This window comes from Hyla sarda, chromosome 4 (genome assembly GCF_029499605.1).
Source record: "Hyla sarda isolate aHylSar1 chromosome 4, aHylSar1.hap1, whole genome shotgun sequence".
Taxonomy (NCBI): Eukaryota; Metazoa; Chordata; class Amphibia; order Anura; family Hylidae; genus Hyla; species Hyla sarda.
The window spans coordinates 3456031-3483535 of record NC_079192.1 but is presented as its reverse complement, the minus strand read 5'-3'; the positions used below and the strand labels follow the sequence as shown (position 1 = coordinate 3483535).

Below are 27505 nucleotides of genomic sequence, written 5' to 3'. Positions count from 1 at the left end.
TTATTTAGAATCCAGTTAGAATAAATAGTAAATGTCTTGAATAAAGAATTCAGCGATTTGTGTAAAGTTAGTTAGTGGCAATTGTATCAGTTGACTTTAGAATGTAACAAATCTGGATCCTCTATGCAGGGGGCTCGCTGGTGGAGACACAGCCGTCTCCCAATAGTGCAGCGGCAGTGTTAAAAAAGAACAGCGTTTTAAAAGTTTAGTCAGAATGGGTACCTTCTGTAGATTGTGCTGATCGCCGGACGAGTCCCAGTCCCTGGACAGAGGGTGTGCTGCTAGAGACTCTGCTGTCTCAGATGTGCAGCGGCAGCAGTGGGCTCAGTCCTTGGATACTGCAGCGGTTCTCCATTGTATTCTTGTCGAAAAGGTTGATGTGGCACTTGGATTGTTTGTGGTTGAAGTTGGACGTGTTTCAGGTCCTCCTTAGGACCTTTCTTCAGCAGCTAAACATATGTCAGCACAATACTATCGAACCAAGACTATCAGAGAAATCACTGCATTTTTACAAATCACTAAACCATTGCTTTCATTCCTATAGATGTGTGGACACTTATTTAAAGGGGTACTCCGCCCCTAGACATCTTATCCCCTATCCAAAGGATAGGGGATAAGATGTCAGATTGCCGGGGTCCCGCTCCTGGGGACCCCAGGGATCGCTGTGGCAGCACCCCACTATCATTACTGCGCAGAGCGAGATCGCGAGATGGGCAATACAGGGGCCGGAGCATTATTACATCACGGCTCCGCCCCTCGTGACCTCACAGCCAACCCCCGTCAATACAAGTCTATGGGAGGGGGTGTGGTGGTCATCACGCCCCCTGCCATAGACGTGCATTAAGGGGACGGGCTGTGATGTCATGAGGGGAGGAGCCATGACGTCACGCTGCTCCGACCCCTGTATCACCCGTCATTACACACAGAGCGAACTCGCTCTGTGCAGTAATGATGGCGGGGTGCCGCAGCAGCGATCCCCGGGGTCCCCAGCATCGGGACTGCGGCGATCTAACATCTTATCCCCTATCCTTTGCATAGGGGATAAGATGCCAGGGGCGGAGTACCCATTAAAGGATTATTTTCTGTGTTTTAAAAGCCATATTTTATTGTAATAACCCTTTTTATTTGCCATGATTTTAATTTTATTGAATTAACCATTGAACAACCATTTTGTGTTTCTGTTGATTCACAAGGGCCCTGTGATTCACAGTTCACAAGTATACTAACGTTATACATTATATACTGAAATAAACATACGTTATCCTAATATTCACGACTCTGAGCCCCAATTTCTGTATTCTATTTAACATTTTTTGGCACTGTGGGTATAGGTGTTATTTGGGCAGCTCGAGTCTCAGGTTGCCAGGTCAATAGGAGCCTCTCTACCACTCTTTTTTCTTGGGAAATATAAAATAGTTATGGCTATTAGAAGGCGAGGAGGGAAAAAATTTAACATTAAAATTAATTTGGCTGTGTCCTTAAAGGGGTACTCGGGTGGAAAACATTTTTTTTTTAATCAGCTTGTGCCACAAAGTTAAACAGATTTGTAAATTACTTCTATTAAAAATCTTAATCCTTCCAGTACTTATCAGCTGCTGTATAATACAAATGACATTCTTTTCTTTTTGAATTTTTTTCTGTCTGTCCACGGTGCTCTCTGCAGACCCCTCTGTTCATGTCATGAACTGTCCAGAGCAGGAGAAGTTTGCTATTGGAAATTGTTCCTGCTCTGGACAGTTCCTGGCATGGACAGAGGTGTCAGCAGAGAGCACCAAGGACAGATCAGAAAATAAATTCAAAAAGAAAATAACTTCCTGTGGAGCATAAAGCAGCTAATAAGTACTGGAAGGATTATGAATTTTAAATAGAAGTCATTTACAAATCTGTTTAACTTTCTGGCACCAATTGATTTAAACATTTTTTTTTCCACCAGAGTACCCCTTTAAGGCCCAAACCCCTTAAGGAAGGAGGGTGTGCAGATACGCCATTGCGTCCCCGGGCATAACTGACCCCCTGGTCCCATTACCGAAGTTTGAAGCATGCTCACTAGCTGAGCGCCCTTCATACCCAGTGGGTCCCATTTGCTGTCATCAGCAGAGGTGTGCAGACCTGGGATTTTATCACTCTGTAAAGCTGCTAGTTATAATGTCCCTGCACTCTCTATGTACTCCCCTCCCCCTGCCTGTATACCCCTATGGTGCCATACAGTACAGCAGAGAACACAGCAGAGAAGCCAGGAGCTGTACAGATATAACTGCCTGCTTTGGTGGCACACAGGACAGGTGAAGACACTGTAGAGGAGCCAGGAGCTGCCCAAATCAGATACATAACCATACCTGCCAGCAGACCTCATTGCTGCCGTAGAGGACATGGCAGAGGAGTTTGGAGCTGTACTGATCAGATACATAATCTATAACATCCTGCAGACTTCTATGGTATGGACCACCAGGTCACACCTCTAGGACTGGTTCTTAGTAGGTGATAGTTGGTCAAGTCATACCCCTCGCCATGTCCCACCCCATGCTGAATATGAGCTGCATAATGCTACAAAACCTGACAATTCAAATGCCAAGCTTCTGTAGGAAGGACACTTTATGTAATGTCCGTGTATTTGTTTTTGTATTTTTCTGTTTAGGTGTGTATTCCCACAACTAGGTTGTTCTGAGCAGTATGCTATTCTCCCTGGATAGGGAATAGTTAAAGGGGTTATCCACCATAAGGTGATTTTAGTACATACCTGGCAGTCAGTAATGGACATGCTTAGGAAGGATATGTGCTTGTCTTGGGGCTAAATGCCTATGTCATGAGATTACCATAACACTGTGGCTAGCTTTTTGTGAACTGGTGTATCCTGTTTGACTTTTTTTTGGCTACAAATCCATTTCCTTCCTCCCACACATCAGCAACCCCACCCATTGAAACATAAATGAGCTGCATCCATTCAAAAGACCTGTGGTTTTTCAATCAGGGTGCCTACAGCTGTTGCTTTAGTTGCAGATTGATCCCTCCACCCATTGAAGCAGACAGGCTCCCTGTCATCAGCTGACTAGTCAAGTCTCGGCCACATTGCAAGCTGGGAAAAATCCGGACAACAGTCATTTTGTATGCTGATAATAATACATATTGGAGTGAAAATCACAGAATTATGAGAAAACCGTCACACACAGGTACAGACACTATATTATGAGCTACACTAACTTTACAGCCCCTGTAGCATAGTCAAATTTAAAAAATCCTAAAATACCCCTTTAAAGCTCAGAATCAATGAGAACTCTGATGGGTCTATTATAACCAGCCTACCAACTTGCTCTGGTGCCACTAGCCACTCAGATGCTGCCGTGTTGGTGCACCTCCATCCTGAGCCAAGCATCGGCGTAAAAAAAAAAAAAAAAATATGTATGTTTTTTGCTTGAATTTTGTTTTTTAGAGGGTCCGGTGGCCCCTCTTTAACCCCTTAAGGACCAAGTGTTTTTCAGCTTTTGCACTTTCTGTTTTTCCTCCTTAGATTTTTAAAATAATGTTGCACCTAAAAATCCATATGATGGCTTTTTTTGTGCCAACAATTCTACTTTGTAATGACATCAGTCATTTTACCCCAAAATCATTGTGTGACAAAATGAAAGAAAAAACGCCATTTGGTAAATTTTGGGGGCTTTCCACACAGTACATTTTTCGGTAAAAATGACACCTTCTCTTTATTCTGTAGATCCATACGATTATAATGATTCCCTACTTATATAGGTTTGATTTTGTCGCACTTCTGTAAAAAAACATAACTACATGCAGAAAATGTTATATGTTTAAAATTGTCATCTTCTGACCCCTATAACTTTTTTTTTTCCCCCATGAACGGGGCTGTATGAGGGCTCAGTTTTTCTGCTGTGATCTGAAGTTTTTGTCGGTACCCCTTTTGTTTTGATCAGACTTTTTGTTTGCTTTTTATAATTTGTGTTTCATTTTTTTTATAATTAAAAAAGGGACAAAAAATATACTATTTTGGACTTTGGATTTTTTTGCACATACGCCATTGACCGTGCGGTTTAATTAACAATATATTTTTATACCATATATGCTTGTTTTTATTTTTATTTACACACTTTTTGAAATAGGAAAACGGGGGTGATTCTGATTTTTATTAGGGAAGGGGTTAAATCACTTTTGTTTTTAAACTTTTTGTATGCAGGTTTATAGCCCCCTCTAGGGTTTATAACATTGCAAATACTGATTGCAGGCACTGTTCAATGCATTATCATAGGAATGCATTGATCAGTGTTTTTTCTGCACTTGATTGCTCAAGCCTGGATTTCATGTTTGGAGCAATCAAACTCTAATCAGACAGTCGGGAAGAAGGTAAGACACCTCCCGCTGTCTTATCAACTGTTCGGGATGCCGCAATTTCACGGTAGCGGTCCCGAACAGCTCCACTGAGCTAACTAGCATTGTATTCTCCCATTTTAGACACCACAATCAACTTTGATTGCAGCATCTAAAGGGTTAATACCGGATATCAGCCCGATCGGCGATGTCCAGTATTAGCAGTGGGTCCTGGTTGCTGAAAGCAACCGAGACCCCGCAGATACAAAGCATGCTCAGAAGCTTCACATATCGGGAGCCGGCCGCAGACACAAGTATATATCCGTGGTTGTTAAGGGGTTAAAGGGGGTTGCTGTATTATCCGTTTATTTGTTTTTCTATTTTTCTGTTTAGGTGTGTATTCACACACTAGGTTGTTCTTAGCAGTTTTCTATTCTCTCTGGATAGGGAATAGTTAATGCTCAGAACCAATGAGAACTTTTTAAACCATACTTCTCCTGCATTCTTGGCTGGTTATTTGTGCAATATTATCTGTGTTTCAGCCAGATATTATCTGTGTTTCAGCCATGGTTAAATAGTCTTGTTTATTGTAGATTTTAGTCTGTTACACCTTTTTTATTTTTAGGATTTACGTCCGTTCTGCTTAGTCTGTGTTCACACTGTGTTTGTCTAGTGTTACCTGTGCTCTGTATGTTATAATTCCTCTTTGGTATCCTGGAGTCTATTTAGACTCATCCGGTTCTGGTCTAGAGTTTTGTGTTTTATATTTCTGTTTCCTACTAGGTCAGCATCCTGATCACACAGTGGAGTGTGCCCACTGGCTAGTAGTCTATTTGGCTTTATTATGCTGTCTACTCTTTTTATGGAGTGAGGTGTCCAGTTTGTTTCTGTTCTGTGTCCCAGTGTGAACAGTGTCCTATGTTACCTGATCTGTGTAGTGTTTTAGTTTTCCTTTCTTCCATACATCCCTTGCATCTTCTGGTTTCTGCTGTACATCTGTTCCATACCTAGTCTTGTTCATTTTATCATGTCTGCTGTTTATCTGGATTCTGGTTTACAAACTGCTTGTTAATACTCTGTTAATTTTCTGCACTGTTTGTGAGTTTATATTCAGTGTGGTATATCTGGTTGTCTTGTAGTTTTCCCGTTCAGTTTCTGGACTGTGACCGACTATGTTTATTATTTGTTTTTACGCCACTTCACTTTAGCACAGGGAGTGGGGATTCACTGTTTAGGGTGGGTGGGAAAGTATGCAGGGAAAGTGTTACTAGGGACAGATTAGGGCTCACTCTCCCTGTCCCCCAGTTGGTCATGACACGTTATAGGTGCTAGGAGCTGTACATATCCAAAAGATAATTCATATCTGCCTGTAGACCTCTAAGATGCTGGACAAATGAGGACACTGCAGAGGAGTCAGGAGCTGTATATATCAGATACATAACCTATAACTGCCTGAAGACCTCTGTGTTGCCCTACTAGACATTGGAGGGCACTGCAGAGGAACCAGGAGCTGTACAGATTTGATAAACAATCCAGAACATTCTGCAGACCTCTATTGTGCCATACAGTACAGATGAGGACACTGCAGAGAAAACAGGAGCTTTACAGATCACATGCATAACCCCTAACTGCCCGCAAGCCTTTTTGGTGCCATAAAGGACACGTGGGGACACTGCAGAGGAGCTAGGAGCTGTACAGATCAGATACCTAACCTATAACTGCCTGCAGACCTATTTAGTGTCATACAGTACAGATGAGGCACTGCAAAGGAGTCAGGAGCTGTATATATCAGATACATAACCTATAACTGCCTGAAGACCTCTGTGTTGCCCTACTAGACATTGGAGGACACTTCAGAGGAACCAGGAGCTGTACAGATTAGATAAACAATCCACAACATCCTACAGACCTCTATTGTGCCATACGGGTAAGAAGACTGCAGAGGAGCAAGGAGATGTACAGACATAATTTGCAACCCATGGCCTTTTGGTGCCATACAGAACATGTGAGGACACTGCAGGGGCGCCAGGAGCTGTACAGATCAGACACATAACTTACAACTGGCTGCAGAACTTCTTGGTTCCATATAGAACATTTTTTAACCAAAAACTGCATGCTGACCTCTGTGGTGCCATGTAGGACAGGAGAGGACACTGCAGAGGATCCACAAGCTGTACAGATATAATTTGTAACCCATAACTGCCTGGAGACCTTTATGTTAGCCAAACAACACAGGTGAGGACACAGATAATATTGAACAGTATTCAATTTAAAAACATTTAAACATAGCGTCTTGTAATTCTTACTTCACTTTGGCACGATGTCTACAATCCTCTGGAAGCTCTGTAGGAATATAGGAAGACCTTCCTCTTCTGCCAGGGACTGACCCGGAAAACCCCTGCCCAGGCACAGAACCACAGCGATGGGTGCTTCATGTGACCTTCACATTCAGCGGGGTGTCCATGGCCAATGTGAGCCACCCAGAGGTAAAAGGTAATGCTCTAAGTATTGGCCCTTACACTTGCTTATTCAGGTGCTATGTTACCGGTCTAGTGAGTGTCTAGAGTGTCTAACTACAGTACAATAAGGGGACCAACCCTTTCCTACTGCCACTGGGCCACCACAAAGGAGCTTGGCGACAGGTTTCTACACCCTCCACCTTTGTGACACTTTACTGCTTTGGGGCACTCTGGCTCCCCTGTTGCAAGGGAGGAGTGCATACTCTTTGGCATTTTAAAGGAAAGGTGTTGGCCATGTTCAGGTTGTTCCCTTTCTCCTCAGCAGGAAGTTGAGATCCTTGTTACCCAGCTGAAGGGTGTTCCCCAAGGGAGCCTCTTAGACATGTTGCCATGTCACTCTGAAATCTGTCAGCCAAGTCAATTCTTATCAGGTAGAGGACACTAAAAAGACCTTAAAAGAATATTGAAGGAGCAGAGACTGAAATCCTCAGAAGCTAGCTAAGGAGGGTATTTGTTCAGTACCCAGACAGTTCCTTTTTGAATTATAGAGCTTTTAGTCATCCGTTCTATGCCACCAGCTGACTATCCTGGAGGTGCCAAGCCAACAAGCCCCATGGCAACAGGGGGTTAAATTATAGCTAATCAAAGTGCACAAGCCCAGGTTCTATACCATGTGACTAGTGGTATCTCCAGCTTTATTTATTTATTTATTTATATATATATATATATATATATATATATATATATATATATATTTATTTTTATTTTATTTTTTTTTTTTTTTGGGGGGTGGCAAACTGGGAGCCAAGGTAGTGGGGGGGGGGGCAATTGTAACAACACTACATTTATACTCTGTGAGAGCAAATGATCTCTGGGCTGCAGGAAGCATAGGGGAGTTTGACTCTAAAGCTCCCATTGACCACGTGGAAAAGAAGTGATAAGCCACAGTGGGAAGCCTGACTGCACCACAGTGGGAAGCCCCTTTAGATAGCAGTAGTAGTAATAGTAGTCCCTAGGTCCCTAGGTAGTAATAGTAGCAGCAGCCCCCTTTAGATAGTTATCATAGTAGCCCCCTTTAGGTAGTAGTAATAGTAGCAACAACCCCCTTTAGATAGTAGTAATAACAACAATCTCATCAGACCATAGCACATTTTCCCACATGCTTTTGGAGGACACAATGTTTGTTTTTGAATACTTCAGCCATGTTTGGATATGTTTTGTTTTGCCCCCATCCAAATTCATATGAAGAATACGGGAGATTATTGTCAAATGTAGCTTGCAGCGAATACTTTCCAGAAGTTCCTTAATTTTCTTTTATGTTGCATAAGACCTTTTGGAATCCTACATGACACGTTTTGTTTTTTTCTTTTCATCAGTTTTGGAGGTAATGTTTCTGTAGCGCCATATTTTATCCACTTGACGATGTCCTCACTGTGTTCCATGGTGTATTTGATGCTTTGGAAATTCCTCTCCTGATATCTTTCAACAATGAGATCCCTCTGATGCTTTGGACCCTTTCTGCCAACCGTGGCTTTTGAGATGCAACTAAGTAAATGTCAGGAAAATCCTACTAGAACAGCTGAACCTTATTTGTGATTGTTCACTTTAAATGATGGCCGGTGTGTAACGACTTCTATATAACATGAGTTTGAATGTGATTGGTTGATTCTAATGACAGCCTAATCCCCACTTGTAAGAGGGTATGCACAGTAATGCAACCAGGTTATAGTTTGTTGTATATATTTCTATATTTCCCCTCAAAGATTGCAGTTTGTTTTGCAATTGATCCTGACATTATAAAAGAGTATGTAGACTTTTATATATCCACTGTATATATTGTGGGCAACTGATCTAAGAGATTGTCTATTCAGCACTGATATTCAGGATGGTATAAGAGGGTAAGCCTGAGAAGGCATCTATCAGTGTGTGGGGTCCCGGATATGGAGGAATATGCAGAGATTGTGTTGCTCTGGAGCTGTGATCAGGAGTTATGCAGATGGTCGGAGTCAAAGGTTGACCCTGTTTATGTACCCACCGCTCTCTGTACTTCTGCCTTAAATGAGTTCTGTCGGGTACTTCTCAGTGCTGGTTAGCTCAGGCTAGGAGACCAGTAGTGGCACGCAGAGGGTTGCCTCAAATGGCTCCAATGACACCTATAGCCCTGAAAAAGTGGGGTGTATACCATCAGGTCCAGAGCTTCCAGCCATGTACAGGCTTTTTGTGGACACTGTCAGAGCCAGAGGTGCAAGGGGTTAATGGATCTAATGGCAAGGCAGTGAGAAGTGCGTCCTCTCTCATAATGATCCACGGGTGTCTGTCATCATTAGTGTCCCCCAGCCTGGCTGAAGACAATAGTTGTAGGGAAGCCGATGCAGCCTTGGGACAGTCGACAGTCAGGGTAGAGTCAGTGGGGGAGATTATCAAAGCCTGTGTAGAGGAAGAGTGGTGCAGTGGACCATAGCAACCAATCAGATTGCTTTTAATTTTTATAAAAGGCCTCTAAAAATAAAATAAGTAGCCTGATTGGTTGCTATGGCCAACTGCACCACTTTTGCTCTGCACAGGGGCATGAGGGAGAGGAGGAAGGGGAAGTTTATCCTGACAGGAGAGGTTGAACATAGACTTCGCAATCCAAACTAGGACCCAAGTAAGCTTATGGCAAGGCCTAAAGCACATCACACACACACACACGTGTATATATATATATATATATATATATATATATATATATATATATATACGGTATTTATCGGAGTATAACACGCACTGGCATATTTAACACTCCCCCCCCCCCATTTTAACAGGGAAATTTAAGTAAAAAAATTAATACATGTAAGATAACTGACTTAGACTAAATGTCATATCATCCCCCCAACTTTGATTTCCCCTGTACCTCAGTTTGGTCCCCCCCCCCCAGTGCCACCTCATTCCTCCCCTTTTTCAGCCCCTGTGCCACATTTACACCCCTTACCCCCTCACCCACTCATCATTCGCCCACCCTCTCATCATTTCCCCCATCATTCCCTCACCCTCTCATCATTCCCCCCATCATTCCCCCATCATTCCCCCACTGTCTTATCATTCCCCCATCTCATGATTCCCCCCCACTGTCTCATCATCCCTACCCCCCTCATCATGCCCCCTCTCATCATGCCCCCCCTGCCTCAACATCTCCCTTCTCCCCCTACTTTTTATTGTTTTAAAGTGGCTGCAGCAGCGGCTGCTTGTTAAGGATTAGCAGCCCGGCCGCGGCCACTTTAAATAAGTGACCAGCGGCGGCTCCTGCGGGTTCAGACTTTTCCCCGCTCTGCTTTTTATTTTATTTTTTTTCCCTTGCCTCCCTTCTCCCCCTGCTTTTTATTGTTTTTTTTTTTATTTTTATCTTCCTTACCTAGCTGTGCTCCGGCAGGCATGGTCAGGTGGCGGGTCTTGCGGGCTGTGCGGCCAGTGAAGCAGGGGAGTGACGTCCTATGGCAGCTCCGCTGCACAGCATCAGGGACATCACTTTTCATTCAATGCTGCTGCCTCTGGTCACTATTCTAAGGTGGCCACGGCTGGCTGCTGAAGTTAAACAAGCTGCAGGTAATAATGAGTGACGTCCCTGATGCTGTGCAGTGGAGCCGGCAGAGGACATCACTCTCCTGCTTCACTGACCGCACAGCCCGCAAGACCCGCCACCTGACCAGGCCTGCCAGAGCACAGCTAGGTAAGGAAGATAAAAATAAAAAAAAACCAATAAAAAGCAGGGGGAGAAGGGAGGCAAGGGAAAAAAAATTAATAAAAAGCAGAGCGGGGAGAAGTCTGAACCCGCAAGAGCCGCCGCTGGTCACTTATTTAAAGTGGCCGCGGCCGGTCTGCTAATCCTTAACAAGCAGCCGCTGCTGCAGCCACTTTAAATCAGTGACCAGAAGATTTATCGGCATATAACACCCAGGCAGGGTTTTTGCCTTGAATTTAAGTTTTAAAAGTGCGTGTTATACAACGATAAATACGGTATATATAACAGACCTGCATCCCACAGTTGGGAATTCATGTACTTAACCTATTGATTTAAAGAAATGAAAACTGAGCTAAACTGTTAGAGATGTGCATCAATAGGTGACTACAGCTCAGTGTAACCACCTCTTCACTGCACCAGGTTAAGGGGTATGGGAGGTCTGGTGGAGTCACTCAAGCCACTGTTATTACGGTGAAGTCCACCATGAATTGTATCTTGACTAGACCATGACAACCACTGAGGACTACTACCCTCATCATCATTCACCTACACCAGCCTACAGCCCCTCTGACACCATTGAACTCCCCCTGGGCTGTGTTGCGTATGTCAGAGAGTATGTTCCTCTGCATAGAACCATCTGTTCAAGACATAGAATGGAACATTCCTATTCTGATGATGTCATGTATAACTGAATGTTTAACATATTATTATAAATAAATAATTGTAATTCTTCTTCTACTAATGAATTACACATTTAGTTCTATATTTCTCTATTGACCGGAACCCTGTAGACTCATCAGAGTCTCCAGGGGGTTCTTCTACCTGGTCCCTTGTCTTCATCTTGTAGATAAATATCGGCAGGTAATGCTTCACATTCAGGGGTCTGGTGGTCATAGAAGCTGATGCTGCTCCTGTATAACATTGTCCTCCATCCCCCCCAGAGACCTGAGAGCAAAGAGAAGAGATATTCATCTGAACATGGAGAACAAAGAAATATCTGATGTAAGTGACATTTATATAATATTTCAGTGGAAATATCTGATGTTGGTGACATTTATACAACATTACATGAGAAAGATTTCTTATAGATGACTGGAAATTTCGGAGATATTATTGTTCGTCCACACAGATCAGACATAACTATAAATCTCCTAATATTATGTAATTCCCCCTTAGGCCCCCTTTTCACTGCCGTTGCTCCCCATCAAGAACGGCCGTTAAAGTCTCTCTCTTTTGTGTGTGACTTTAACGGGAGTTTTCGTGACGGGCGGCAATGGGCAAAAACGGGTTCTGACGGCTCCCATTTACTATAATGTTTTTTTTTTTTTTTTTACGGGACTAGCGGTAGAGAGAGACGACACAAGCAGTAATTTTTCTCCCACTATTTCCCCAGGCTCCCCCAATGGCTGTAACTCTGCTAACTGTGTGCTAATGGCAGTTTGTAAGAAGCCTTACACTGTCAAACAGCTCTGACCCATCAAGCCCCTGACTCCATAGACCTGTGATGTGTCATGTGGTATCAGCAGCAGATCCTGTCAGTTGTGAGGTGCGGCATCCATGGATGGATCTTATTTCTCCAGAAAATCCCACAAATGATCAATCGAATTGAAATGAAGTCTTTCCAGTAATGTCCACATGATGCCAGGTCCCATATTGTGTTTTTAGCTCAGCACATTCCATCACCTCTACTTGTAGTGATTCCTGGTGCACATTATGTAAAGGAAACCATAAATTAATAACGAGAAGTTTTTCAAGTGTTGGAAACGGGTCACCATGTTCCCTCAGAATGACCTACTGATACATAACCCCTTACACAGGAAGCTGCAATCCCCTGAGTGATCTGACTCCTTTCTGTAAGTTTCATCTAGACATCACAATTTGTCTCTTGTCATAGTTGCTCAGATTCTTACTCTTTCCTATTCTCAACATTAAAGGGGTACTCCGCTGCTCAGCCGTCACATCCCCTTCCATAGATTTGCATTGAGGGGGCGGGGTTATGACATCACAAGCTCCTGGCACCGGCTCCAATGTTCAGAACAGTTTGTTCCAAACGCTGAGCAGCGTTTCAAAACTGACTGGTTTTTGAAGTTTCCACCCGATGTTGTTCACAACCCAAGTAATCCATATATATACAAAGAAACCAAAACAAATGAGATCAGAAATGAAGTTATGTGTAAAAATGTAAAATGACAGAGAAAAAGTATTGAACACACTTCCTGATATTTCTGTATTACTGTATTTATCGGCGTATAACACGCACTTTTTAGGCTAAAATTTTTAGCTTAAAGTCTGCCTGCGTGTTATACGCCGATAAGCCGCTGCCTCCCCCATCCCCGGTTGTATAATTACCTGTTGCCGGGGTCGGGTCCGCGCTGCTTCAGGCCTCCGGTGTGCTTCCCCTGCGTCATTGCTATGCGCTGCGAGACGCAATGACGTCACTCGTGATTGCGCCGCGCCGTGCAGTGTATAGCAACGACGCATGGGACGCACACCGGAGGCCTGAAGCAGCGCGGACCCGACCCCGGCAACAGGTAATTATACAACCGGGGATGGGGGAGGCAACGGGGCAGCGGCGCCGGCAATGGGTGCTGCTGCCCCTTCTCTCCCCTGTCTGTCGGCGCCGCTGCCCCATTGCCGGCGCCGCTTCTCTCCCCCTGGCTATTGGCGCCGGCAATGGGGCGCCGGCACCGATAGTCAGGGGGAGAGAATGGGCAGCGGCGCAGATAGCCAGCGGGAGAGAAGCAGGGGCAGCGACGGCCCCTCTCCCCCTGTCTTTCCTGGGGGTGTATCGGGGTATACGCATGCACACACATTTTTACCCAAATATCCTTGGTAAAATTAGGGTGCGTGTTATAGGCCGGTGCGTGGTATACCCCAATAAATACGGTACTTTGTACAGAAGCCTTTGTTTGTAACGATGGCTCCAAGACACCTCCTGTATGGAGACAGTAGAGTCCTGCATTGTTCTGGGGGAATTTTGGCCCATTCTTTACTACAAATGGTTTTTATATCCTGAAGGTTCCGTGGGCCTCTTCTATGAATCATGATATTCAGTTCTTTCCATATCTTTTCAGTGGGATAGATGTCAGGTGATCGGCCGGGCCTTTTGAGAGCATGAGAGCATCCTTGGTGGTGTGTTTTTGCCCCCAGATGAAATCTCCGTTTTCAGAATTCCAGAAGTGGAGATTCCATAGTGTGAACATACCCATAGTCTCAGGTCACATGCTGCAGATTTGCTAAAGAAATTTCTGTTTGCCAAATGTGTCTGAATGGGGGCGCGGGAATCCATGTACTTGATGCAAATAAGAACCCCTATCAGAAGTGAGGAAATGATTTTCAATGAATAAAAATTTCTGCAGCAAATTGGATTTCTACAATTTCTAGTTTTGTTTGGAAAAAATCTTATATTCTCGTGATTACTGGGCAGATGAATAATACACTTAAAGGGGGAACAAACTCTTCCGAACGCTGGAGACAGCGTCAGAGGCTTGTGATATCATAGCACCGCCTCCTCAATGTAAGTCTATGGGAGGGGGCGTGCATTGAGGGGGCAGGATGTGACCTCATGAGGGGGGCTATGACGTCAAGAGCTCCCGACGCTGGCTCCAGAGTTCGGAACAGTTTGTTCCAAACGCTGAGCAGCAGAGTTCCCCTTTAACTCATATTGTGGTCATTCATACATTTTCAAAAATTATCCACTTTCCATAGGATCAGGTATAAAATACGGATCAGTGTGTGGGCGGGGGGGGGGGGGGATAGAGGTGGAATGGTCCGACTTTTGAGATCCCCACCAATCCTGAGAATGGTGAAAAAATTATCCCCAGAATTAATGATGCACCATACATACACAGCTAGTCCTCCATTCATTTTCTATTAGTAGGATTTATCGCTTTAATACTTATTTCCCATTGTGTTGTGTTATATGACTTTGAAATAACGTAAAGACATGAAGTTACAGTATAGTAGACAATATATGTGTGGTAGCCCTTGGGGGGGTGTTGGTAGTGGGGGTATTGTTTCGGTAGATGAGGGGTTAATGTTAACCCTATAGTTCGTGACGCCAGGCTGAGGGCTAGTATGCTGAGGTAATTCTCCGGCCTATCGCCGCCCTTCCCAGTAATGATAGGTGCATGTAATAAAATGAATGAAGATCCACAAGGTAGTTGAACTTTAACTTGAAGAACTTTACTTAGATGATTGCAGTACATCCAATGAACAATAACAGTCTCAGGCAAACAGTCTCTATATATCTCAATGACTGACAAGTGTTGCGGACCTTGAAATAATTTAAAGGCTCTGAATTTAGGGTAATTATTGCAGATCCGTCTGGATTTAGGGGATAGATAAGGTCCGGTGATCCTGCAGAGGGCTTAGGGATTGATGCACTCGCGATTCTAGATATATCAGCCGCTGCCGCAAGGCTCAGGCCTAACTCACTGCAATATACAGCTGCGCAGATCCTGCTCGTTTGACAGCCCGGGAACAAGAGAGAGAACAATGGCCGCCGCTCCCTTATATGGGCAGGGGCGGGGCAAATCTGATTGATCCGAACATCCGTCACTCACTGTTACACAGTGTGATGGGATTGACCAGGTCACAAGGACCTCCAAAGGTCCTAAAGCAGAAATACCATAGAGTTCACCTAACCACATGACCCGCAGGTCCTGCTACGCTATAGACAGGTAATTAACTATTTATTGGCATTTATTTCATATTTACATGCTTCCTAAGTAAGCTATTAGTGCAATAACTATCTGGATGAGAGGTGACTAAGGGTGAACTAGACAATGGGGACCCCGACGTCCTAGGGACTCTGGCTAAGGGGACCAACACACGCAGGTATCGGATAGGATACGGTACCGGGACACCACAAGCCCCCTTACTTAAGATAAGTCGACCTTGATGCCTGTCCCCTAAGACAGAGGGACTAGGACTAGAACAGGATGATCTAAAAATTTGCAATACATCATAAGTAAACATTGAACACATTTACATTCTCTGATACTCTTAGGCTGGGTTCACACCACGTTTTTCAAATACGGTTACCGTATACGGTTTTCCGCTAAAAAACGTATGGCAAAAACCGTATGCAACCTTATACAACCGTATGACTCCAAATTAAAACGTATATGGTTTTTCCCCGTACGGTTCTATCCGTTTGCATCAGTTTTTGCGCGCGCTTTTGCTATTTTGTTGGAATCAGTTTTCCAGCAATTTAATAAAGTTACTATTGTTCTATTGAAATTCCAATCTGCGCATGTGTCAACTCCAAAAACGGATTAGAAACACCGTATACAACCGTATTCTGAAATTCTGTGTACGGTTCTCATAGACAGCAATGTTAAAAGAACCGCATACGGTTCGCATACGGTTTTCCAACCGGAGGCAAAAACGTGGTCGACAGCGTTTGTGCCTACGGTTGAAAAATCGGCAAAACCGTATCCGAGGCAAAACGGATGCAACCGTACACAACATTTGGAATACGGTTTACAATGCATTCTCTATGCATACGGTTTCGGATAAGTTCGTATACGTTTTTTTGCGGAAAACTGTATACGGTTACCATATTTGAAAAACGTGGTGTGAACCCAGCCTTACTAGTATCTGGACTAGACAATAGAAATCTATCTAGACATTGGTGCTATCTAGACATAAATGCTATCTAGACATTAACAAAGCTATCTGTCCTTTAGTTTCTAGCTTCTCAGACATTTTCATTAAGCTTACTATACATTCTAAGCTTACTAGACAATTAGGCAGCTATCTGACATATAGTTGCTAGCTCCGAAGATATTTTTATTAGCTCTCTACACATTCTTGTGAGGCTAACTGGACATTCATATAACTCTCTATACATGAGACTATCTAGACATTAGTTCAGCTCTATATACCTTTAGCGTCAAGCTGACTAGACAATTTTAGTATTATCTCACACATTTTATTTCTTTGCCAACAATAAGTTACCTGTAAGTACACATAAGGTTATACTGGCTAGCCGGAAGCAAGGTCACAGTAAGGGTGGCTGCTAGGGTCTATCGGCTACACGCTACTTACCCCTAGAGCACTTTCAAAACAACCTAACTAGGTTATTCTTAGAATTACGTGTTTAATTCTATATTAGCAAGAGCACCTACTTGCCAGGCAGAGCATATCACACACGCAATGAAAGAGAAGAAGAAGTGTACCTAACAGTGGCAGGAATTGGGTATCAATATGCTACAATTCCTAAGTGTTTTCTTAAGTGAGATATATTTTGTTAATGTGTATGTACTAAAAAGACTTGAGGTAGTACATTTAAGTCAGTAATCTAGGGTACTGAAAAGTGATGGGCAGAGCATTGAAGTGGGTTATCAAAGGGACTATGTGTGCATGTACTAAATGTGAGTCCTGGTACCTTATGGGTAGTTTCCCTGTGTAGTCCTTTGAGACCGCCGCAACACCACCTCCGAGTCATCAGGAGTTCCTTCACTTGAGGATTCTTCAAGAACTTCAATCCCCAAGGGACCAGCTGGAGGGCTGGAAACGGAAGCAACATCTTTGGTTGAACTGAGGGGTTCTCTTAAGACAGGCGGAGTAGTGGCATCTATATCTGGAGCAGTCACTGGAGCAGGACTGATGTTGGGTGTAGCAACCAATGGTGGTTGACAGGGAGCAACAGCTACTGGCAACTGACTGGGTGGTGCAACCAGTGGCGGCTGGCTGGATGGAGCTGGAAACGGTATGCCCCAATACATGGTAGGCTGCTGAGAAGGGAACAAAGGAACGTCCATAGTGGGATGAATTCCTTCTCACGGCACATTCTCTCATCGGCCGTGGCGGAGGTGGAGTAGAAGTAGCAGGAGGATCAGGAGGAGTAGGAGGAGATGGTCCAAGCATATCTTCTTTCAGGCACACTTTTATCCTATTTCTGTGGACCACCTGTGGCTCGAACACGTCTTTTTGTATCTCGTACACGTCCATTTCAGGGTAAGGAACCGCAGTGATGGTGTATGGCTCCGTCTCCCACAAGGAGTCCAATTTATGGGTCTAGGAAATTTTCTGAGCCATACTTTATCTCCAAGCTGCAAGGGCTGAGCAGAAGCATGTTGATTATAATCTTTCTGCTGGCGTTCATGAACTTCACCCATTTTCTTCTCAACGATGTCCTTGGCTTCCTCAATTCTTCGTTGATGCTCTGACACCCAACCTTGGGAAGCCTGAGGGGAATTGTTGAAAGGTGCCTGTAGCCCGAAGGTTCGATCCTTTGGAAATTGGCCGTGTCGGCCCATCATCAGGAAAAAGGGCGTATACCCCGTAGAGCAGTGGACAGTGTTGTTGTAAATTTCCAGTAGTTCAGGCAACAACTGAGGCCACTCTTCGTGCTTTGAGACAGAGGCAGCTCTGAGCATCTGGATAAACACTTGATTGATCCTCTCGCAGAGCCCATTCCCTTGGGGATGGTAGGCCGTTGTCCGGAGCTTCTTGCAATCATGCAACCGGCAAAGTTCCTGGAACAACTGGGCTTCAAAGGCGGTTCCCCAATCCGTGAGGACCTATTCGGGACACCCCAGAGGTTGGATCGAATGTCGATAGAAGAGCTGAGCAGCAGTCTTGGCGGTAAGATCCTTGACAGGGACCATGACCACCCACTTGGACTAATGATCCACCATTGTTAGAGCATGACAATAGCCAGATCGAGTGGGGGCCAGCTTCACATGATCCAAAGCAACAATTTGATTCAGCCTTTCTGTACAGATGGGATGCAAAGGGGCTCTTGGGTCCCTCCGGGGGTACTTTATCACGTTGCACACGGAGCACTCGGCACACCATTTCTTGATGTCTCCCCGCATCCACACCCAGTAAAATCTCCTTCTGACGGTGATCTCTGTCTTATGGACCCCGAAGTGTCCGGATTGATCATGATAGGCATTCAGGACCATGGCTGCATCTCTTCTGGGAACCACAATCTGATGTATGCGGTCTCCGGAAACTGGGTCCAGGGAATTTCGGTAAGCCAGCCCCTTGTGCAGTAACAGGCGATTCCTCTGCCGCCACATCCGCTTCAACTCGAAGTCCCCGTGGGCCTTGCGCACCCGAGTGGGCACTTTCTTGTAGAGGCAATAGTCTAGGAGGTCCCCGATAACTCGGCTTTCATCCTGAAGTGTCTTCCAGGTGGACAGATCTTCAGGGACTTTGGAAGCTTCAGGTCCGTCACCCGCCTGGGCAGTTAGAGCATTCTGACTCACGAACCTTCGGTGGAAGGGAGGCATTTCCACATCTTCCCACACATCTTCAGCAGGGGGTGCTTCTCCTGAGGCCATGCGAGAAAGTACATCCGCATTAACATTGGTTTTCCCGCAGCGATACTTAATATTGAAATCATAGTCGGCCAACCGAGAGGCCCAACGCTGTTCAAGAGCTCCCAACTTAGCAGTGTTCAAATGGGCCAAGGGATTGTTATCAGTGTAGACCGTGAAGGGAGTAGCAGCCAGATAGTCTTTAAACTTCTCAGTAATAGCCCAGACCAGGGCCAGGAGCTCCAGCTTGAAGGAGCTAAAGTTGGCATCATTCTTCTCAGCACCTCGAAGATGCCGGCTGGCATAGGCAATCACCCTCTCTTTGCCATCTTGCACTTGAGATAAGACCGCCCCCAGACCTTCAAAGCTAGGGTCTGTGTATAAATGGAATGGCAGTCTGTAGTCAGGATACGCCAAAATGGGGGGTTCCGTGAGGAGGTACTTCAGGGCTCGAAAGGCATCTTCCTGTTCTTCGGCCTACTGGATGGGAAGCCTCCCATTATAATTATCCCGGACAGTCCCTCTCAGTAATTCGGTTAAGGGTCCAGCAATTTGAGCAAAATGGGGGATGAAACGCCGGTAATATCCAGCAAACCCCAGGAAACATTGGACGTCTCGCACCGTCCTGGGTGTAGGCCACTCTTTCACAGCACTCACTTTGTCTTGATCAGGCTGGACTCCTTGAGCACTGACGACATGTCCCAGATAGTGCAATTGTGGCTTTAGCAAGTGACATTTGGAAGAATTAACCTTGAGTCCATGTTGGATAAGGACTTGGAAAACTTCTTTCAGGTGATCCAGGTGTTCCTGATATGCTCGAGAATAGACGATGACGTCATCTAAATACAACAAAACACTCTGGAAGTTAAGATGCCCCAAGCATCGCTCCATTAGGCATTGGAAAGTAGCTGGTGCATTGCATAGTCCAAAGGGCATAGTTTTAAACTCGAAGAGACCCATAGGGGTCACAAATGCAGTCTTCTCTCTGTCCTCTTCTGCCATTGGCACCTGCCAGTAGCCGCTCATCAGATCAAGCAGGGAAAAGTAGGTGGCCGATCCCAATGCAGTCAAAGATTCTTCAATGCAAGGGAGAGAATAGGCATCCTTATGAGTTATGCCGTTCAACTTCCGGTAATCCACGCAAAAGCGGATAGTTCCATCTTTTTTCTTCACCAGGACCAAAGGTGCAGCCCAAGGACTCTGGCTTTCCTGGATGACATCGGCCTCTTTCATCTCCATGAGCATTTTCTTTATGGTCTGATACATCCCAGGAGCCACAGGGCGATGTCTCTCTTTAATGGGTGGATTGTCTCCGGTGAGAATCCTATGTTTGATCATGGTGGTCCTGCCAAAGTCTGTGGGGAACTTGCTGAAAGCTTCTTGATATTTCTTAGCCACCTGGATGACTCCTTCCACCTGTTCCTTTGGGGCATCTTTGCCTCCTATCTGTAGTTGGCGCCACCAAGGCTCTGCAGGAGTCTGGTCCTCGTTGAACCACTTGTGATTTCAAGACTAGTGTTGAGCGGCATAGGCCATATTCGAATTCGCGAATATTCGCGAATAAATGGACGAATATTCGTCATATTCGCGAATATTCGCATATTCGTAATATTCTCGTTTTACTTCCGCATATGCGAATATTCGTGTATGTGAAAATTAAGATATGCGAAAATTTGCATATACAAAAAATTAGCATAAACGAAAATTCGCATATGCGAAAATTAGCATATGCAAATTTTCGCATATGCGAAAATGCGCACGCCAGTCTCACACAGTAGTATTAGAGCCTTCTTACACCACACAAGCTGGAAGCAGAGAGGGATGATCACTGTGATGTGTACTGTGAAAAAAAAAAAAAAAGAATATTCGTAATTACGAATATATAGCGCTATATTCGCGAATATTCGCGAATTCGCGAATATGCAATATTCGGGAATAAAATTTGAATTGCGAATATTCGCGAGCAACACTATTCAAGACCACATCTCTGACGTCTAAATGGTGTAGAGTAGCCACTGGGGTGTACTTGGGTAGTTGGACCGCAACTTAAGAGAGATTAATAAGTCTCACTGGAACCTTCCCATTACGTACTGTTACCAGGCTTTTAGCGGCTCGCTCCAAGGGACAATCTTCCAGTAGAAGGGGTTCCAAGAGTGCTTGGTAATCTTGATTTTTCACCCCGGGTCGGGCACGACACCAAATAACTGTCTCCGTCTGTGGCTGTAGACTAATGGCACGTATATCCTGGATCCTCACTCGACAGATTTCCCCTTGATGATTCACAAACTTCTGTTCTGCTTGGAGGATTTTGAGGTGGTGTTGTGCAGCTCGCCGACCTGGGGGTGACAGGTGAGGGAGAGATGCATGTAGTGCACAGACCCAGGGGCGGACACAGACAGCAGAGGGCCCCTGTGCAAAGAATGTGCCTGCCCCCCCCCCCATATGTCTATTGTTCAGGAACCCCCCCCCCCTCAATGCTACTAACTACTAACCCCTGCTCTCATTAGCCCCCCCCCCCCGGTTCCATTAACCCCCTGCTCCTTGCATTCACCTCATCCTGCCCCTCCTTCCATTCACCCTCCACTTCTATTACCCCCCCTCATGCTTCCATTGACCTCCCTGCTCTTTCTTCCATTCACCCCATCCTGCCCCCATTCCATTACCCTCCCTGCTTCCATTAACCCCCCTCCCTGCTTCCATTAATGCCCCTCCACCGCTTCCATTAACCCCCTGCTTCCAGTAACCCCCTCCCCCCGCTTCCATTAACCCCCTCCCCATGCTTCCATTACACATACACCCCCCACTTCCCTTAACCCCCCTGCTTCCATTAAACCCCCCCCCCGCTCGTTCCATTCACCCCATCCTGCCCCTCTTTCCATTCTCTCCCCCTGCGCTTCCATTACACACACACACCCATTTCCATTAACCCCCCCTTCTTTCATTACAATCAGGTAGATAGATAGATATGAGAGATAGATAGATAGATATGAGAAAGATAGATAAATATGGGATAGATAGATAGATATGGGATAGATAGATAGATAGATAGGACATAGATCAGTGTTTTCCAACCAGGGTGTCTCCAGCTGTTGCAAAACTACAACTTCCAGCATGTCTGGACTGTAGTTTTGCAACAGCTGGGGGCACCATGGTAAGGAAACACTGATCTATGCCCAGTCTACCCATCTATCTATATATCACAGTGTTTACCAACCAGTGTGTCTCCAGTATTTGCAAAACTACAACTCCCAGCATGCCTGGACAGCCAAAGGCTGTCCTGGCATGCTGGGAGTTGTAGTCTTGCAACATGTAGGCACTTTTGTTGAGAAACACTGCAAACTTGCCAAGCCCTAACCCGCTCATCTTTATAAAGTTACCTACTGTTCACACAGCCCACGGCCCTCAATGGGATGCAGAGTAATCTGAGACAGGGGCCACATGATGCCGGGGATGAAGAGGAGCTGAGGCAGTTGTTCTTCATGAAGTTATCGGGGGATGAAGCACGGCCTGATGCAGGGACAGGTCAGAGGGCTTGGAGCTGACTTCCTGCCTGTGCGGGGCACGTCTACTCCCACCAGCCCCTCTGCTCTTAAAGCGACAGTTACACTAACGGTGGGGGCCTCCCTCTCAAGGCCCGGGCCCAGCGTACAGATACCTCTATAGCTATGCCACTGGCGGTGGGCCCCCTTACTTGCTGGGCCCTTGTGCAGTTGAACCTGCTGCACATATGGTTTGTCCGCCCCTGGCACAGACCATATCATCAAAACAGTGCCTCATAATATTCATGCCTAAAATGAAATAAGCTGACCCGTCATCCCTAACATTGTTGACAATTATACCCTGCCTTCCTAACACATGTTTTCCCACCTGCACCGTGGCCTCCCAGTAACCATTCCTGGGTACTGGTTTTCCGTTCCCTGCAATTACTCTAAACTCCTCTTCCTGAAGGTCACACAGCCTTTGCGGGCCCCAGTACATATAGAAAAACCCCTGCGGAATTGTGGACACCTGAGACCCCGTGTCTATCAGAGCTTGTAACCGGATACCTTTAATCATCACCTGTACATAAGGACAAGAAGCTACATAAATAGACAGTCCCTTCTTGTCCCTGGTTGATTCTGGACCTTCATCCTCTACTCCTGGGGTGCGGTCCTCAACCCCAGGGGACACCTGTTTAAAGCCCAGCATTGGCTCTTCCTGTGTCCATTCTTGTTACAATAGCTGCAGACGGGTCTCTGACTCCCAGGTGGTCTCACAGGAGGGGTACCAGGTGGACCAACAGGGCGAGGGTCAGCCTTCTAAGGTGGTGGTGTTGCAGATCTAGAAGGATTTGGCAGTACCGCCATTTCTTTAAAGGCCTTGGGTAACTGTTCAATGTCCTGTTTAATGTCTTGTAAGTCAGCTGTCCAAGGGCTAGAAGAAGGTGTTGGCGGGGCAGATTGAGAAGGGACCGGCGGCTGGGGCGCAGGCCCCAGAGATTCGGTAGTGGGGACACTAGTTTCTTCTGTCTGAGGTCCCGACTCGATCACGAGTCTCTTAAAGGGTACCTCTAATGAAAAAAACTTTTGATATATTATAGATTAATGTATGCAGAATAACTTTACAATTGCATGTTATTAAAAAAATCTGCTTCTTTCTATTTAATTTTCCACTTTGAAGAAATGACCACTAGGGGGTCTCCCAACCAGTCCTGGCAGCAAGCATTTCAGACTCATGCTGGAGTCCTAAACACTACGAACTGCCAGTCTGCTTTGTTCACAAAGGAGAACACTCAGAGCTGCCAGCCTGCTTTGTTCACAGCCTGTTTGGCTGTGAACAAAGCAGGCTGGCAGCTCTGAGTGTTTAGGACTCCAGCATGAGTCAGAAATGCTTGCTGACAGGACTGATCGGGAAAAATACAATAGAAAGAAGCATATTTTTCATTAACATGCTATTGGAAAGTTATTCAACATTCATTAATCTAAAATATATCAAAAGTTTATTTGATGAGAGGTACCCTTTAAAGGCTGGGAAAGCCATGTCAGGATTCTGCACGGCCAGCATTCTAAGTTGGGCCTTGTCCCATTTTTTCAGTGCCCCTTCTATAAAACGGTCAATCAGTACTCGATTGCCCTGATCGGGCGTGATGCCGTCCAACTTCTGCACCGCCTCTAGTGCGCTCTGCAAAACCACTGCATATGCTTGGAGGGTCTCACCTGGCTTCTGGCGCCGTTCATAGAGTCAGAGGTGTACCTCCAAGGGAGAATGAGATTCAAACACCTGGGAAAGTCCTTCAAAAATCTGTCCCACTGTAGCTTTATCAGCCGCTGGCCAGGTGCGAAGTTCTTCCTAGGCGGGTCCCTGGAGCTGTGTCAGAAGCAGCTGTACCTGTTGATGAGTGGGAAGTGCATAAAATCCAAAGAGGCTGTAGAATTTTTCTTTAAAGTCTCCTAATGTAAAAGGGTGCACAGGATTCCCCAAGAAGACAGGTGCAGCAACAGGGGCTCCCAACACATAAGGAGAGACTGAAGGTGGACTTGCTGGGTTCTGCTCCACCTGTGCTGGACGTCTTGCTGGAATCACAGGCAGAACACGTCCTTGTGAGTGTTGGTGAAGACGGCAACACCCTTCTGGCTTGGGTTCGAGAGCCCGTTGGTGGGGCCACTGGGGCATCGCCCCCTTGCTGTTCAGATCGGGATTGTGGGGCTGCAGGTTCTGAATTTGGTATGCTGGCCCTTTAAATAAATCTTGAATTCCTAGGTCCCAAAGAAATACGCAGTTGTTCTCTAATCTGAAACTTGAGAGCATAGATTTTAAATTAGAGAGCGGTGACCTGAAACTCAACAGCCTTTAATTGAAATTTTAGTGCGTTGATCACTAGCTGAAGTGACTCTATGTAGGACTTCAATTCGGCAATCTGGTGTCCTCCTCCTCACAGCTTGCAGCCCGTTGTCGCACTCTGCGCCTTTTCCCATGCTGAACTGTCTCTCTTTGTTGGTTTCTGGCACCAGACTCCAACAAAATGGCCACCGCGCCACCGAAGGCTTCGGTGGGCGGGGTCTCTGGATCACGTGCGCAGGGATGTCCCGCGCTAACTTGTAGTTCCGTTGTACTGTTTGCCTCCCCCTTACTTTGCATGCGCACTTCCTCCACACAGCACTGTGTGCACAACCCCTTACTCCGGAGTATAAGTCAGAGTACATAAGTAAAGTTCTTTTTCTAGGGGGGAGTACACTTTCACTAATGGCGACTGTAGTAGGCACACACCCGTATCCTGTTCGTGCAACGCCAAAAAGGCTTTGTGGTAGCCCTTGGGGGGGTGTTGGTAGTGGTGGTATTGTTTCGGTAGATGAGGGGTTAATGTTAACCCTATAGTTCCTGACGCCAGGCTGAGGACTAGTATGCTGAGATAATTCTCCGGCCTATCGCTGCCCTTCCCAGTAATGATAGGTGCATGTAATGAAATGACTGAAGATCCACAAGGTAGTTGAACTTTAACTTGAAGAACTTTACGTAGATGATTGCGGTACATCCAATGAACAATAACAGTCTCAGGCAAACAGTCTCTATATATCTCAATGACTGACAAGTGTTGCGGACCTTGAAATAATTTAAAGTCTCTGAATTTAGGGTAATTATTGCAGATCCGTCCGGATTTAGGGGATAGATAAGGTCAGGTGATCCTGCAGAGTGCTTAGGGATACACTCGCGATTCTAGATATATCAGCCGTTGCCGCAAGGCTCAGGCCTAACTCACTGCGATATACAGCTGCGCAGATCCTGCTCGTTTGACAGCCCGGGAACAAGGGAGAGAACGATGACCGCCGCTCCCTTATATGGGCAGGGGCTGGGCAAATCTGAATGGTCCGAACATCCGTCACTCACTGTTACACAGTGTGATGGGATTGACCAGGTCACTAGGACCTCCAAAGGTCCTAAAGCAGAAATACCGTAGAGTTCACCTAACCACGTGACCCGCAGGTCCTGCTACGCTATAGACAGGTAATTAACTATTTATAGGCATTGATATCATATTTACATGCTTTCTAAGTAAGCTATTAATGCAATAACTATCTGGATGAGAGGTGACTAGGGGTGAACTAGACAATGGGGACCCTGACGTCCTAGGGACTCTGGCTAAGGGCACCCACACACGCAGGTACCGGATAGGATACGGTACCGGGACACCACATATGTTATAACATTTCTACATTGGTCAAATAAAGAGGTCACTAAGTCTTGAGTCTTATGATAAGTCATTTCTTTTGGATTGATAACACATTATACCTACTGCCTAGATCTACATACAGGAGAACAACAGGACGGAGGTCACAGAGTTCCTTCTCTTAGGATTTCAGGTCAGTCGAGGGTTAAGACTTTTCCTGTTCTGTCTGTTCCTTGTGGTTTATAATCTGATAATATATGGGAATCTCCTGATCATCACCCTGGTGTCCACGAGCAAGAACCTCCACACCCCAATGTACTTCTTCATCTCACATCTGTCCATCAGTGACATCTTGTTATCCACAGATATTGTCCCCAATATGCTCCACATCCTACTGAATAATAGAGGGGCCATGACTTTTATTGGTTGTATCACTCAATATTATTTTTTCAGCTTCCTCAGAAGTATTTGAGTGTTTTCTCCTCGCTGTGATGTCTTATGACAGATATGTGGCCATCTGCAATCCTCGTCGTTACTCCTCTATCATGACAAGTGGACATTGTGTTATACTGACCGTCATCTGTTGGCTGTTTGGATTTTCTGTTACTTTGATTTTAATCATAACAATAGCAAAGCTAAACTTCTGTGGTCACAATATCATTGACCATTTATTCTGTGATCTTCTTGCTTTACTAAAACTTTCCTGTTCTGACACTTTTATTGTTCAGTTTGAGAGTTACGTAATAAGCGTTCCAACTGTCTTCATCCCAACCACCATCATTGTTGTGTCTTATACTTATATTGTCCTAGCAATCCTAAGGATCCCATCCAATACTGGTAGACAGAAAGCCTTCTCCACCTGTAGCTCCCACCTCATTGTGGTCTCCATATTCTATGGGACGTTGTTCGGTGTTTATATTGTCCCAACAAAAGGACAAACAGTGACTATGAGTAAGATCCTCTCCCTGCTATATACTGTGTTTACTCCTTTGGTCAACCCCATTATATACAGTCTGAGGAATAAAGACATTAGAAAAGCTGTACAGGAAACACTTCATAAGCATCTGATCTGGAAATCATCTATAATATAATATATAGGTAATCCACAAATAGAATAAAAAACAGATCTTGTGGGGATTTTTGTATAAAAACCTTGTGGGTTAATGTTTATGATGTCTGGCAGCTCCCACAAGATGTTTTTTCCTTCTATAGTTTATCTGTATGCCCTGGTGTTTTCCCAACATTTTAGGGGTACTCGCCCCTAAACATCTTATCCCCTATCTAAAGGATAAGGGATAAGATGTCTGATTGCGGGGTTCCGGTCGTCACCTCTCATAGACATGAATAGAAGGGGGTGTGGCATGGTTTCACAAGGGGTCGTGATGTGACGTTATGACCATTGCCCCCAAAACCCAGCATTCCAAACAATCCAAAGAATCCATGTGCCTGACATGTTCTATGTGTAACGTCTTCTAAATAGGAAACATGATGAAGTCCTGTCTACACATTTAGACCACATCATGAATAATATGCTATATTTAAAGGAAGGACTGGTAGATTTTTCATTCAGAATATCAGAGCATCCTATGGCGGC

At 45.2% G+C, this 27505-nt stretch overlaps 1 protein-coding gene across 1 annotated transcript in view; it reads left to right on the top strand.

Annotated features, from left to right (window-relative positions):
• The window catches only part of LOC130366699 (olfactory receptor 1500-like), a 31506-nt gene extending 4504 nt beyond the window's left edge, over positions 1 to 27002 (top strand). The window contains 2 exon segments of the mRNA XM_056569019.1: positions 26045 to 26365; positions 26367 to 27002. Of these exon segments, the coding sequence (XP_056424994.1) occupies positions 26045 to 26365; positions 26367 to 27002 (957 nt within the window).
• The last annotated feature ends 503 nt before the right edge of the window (positions 27003 to 27505 follow it).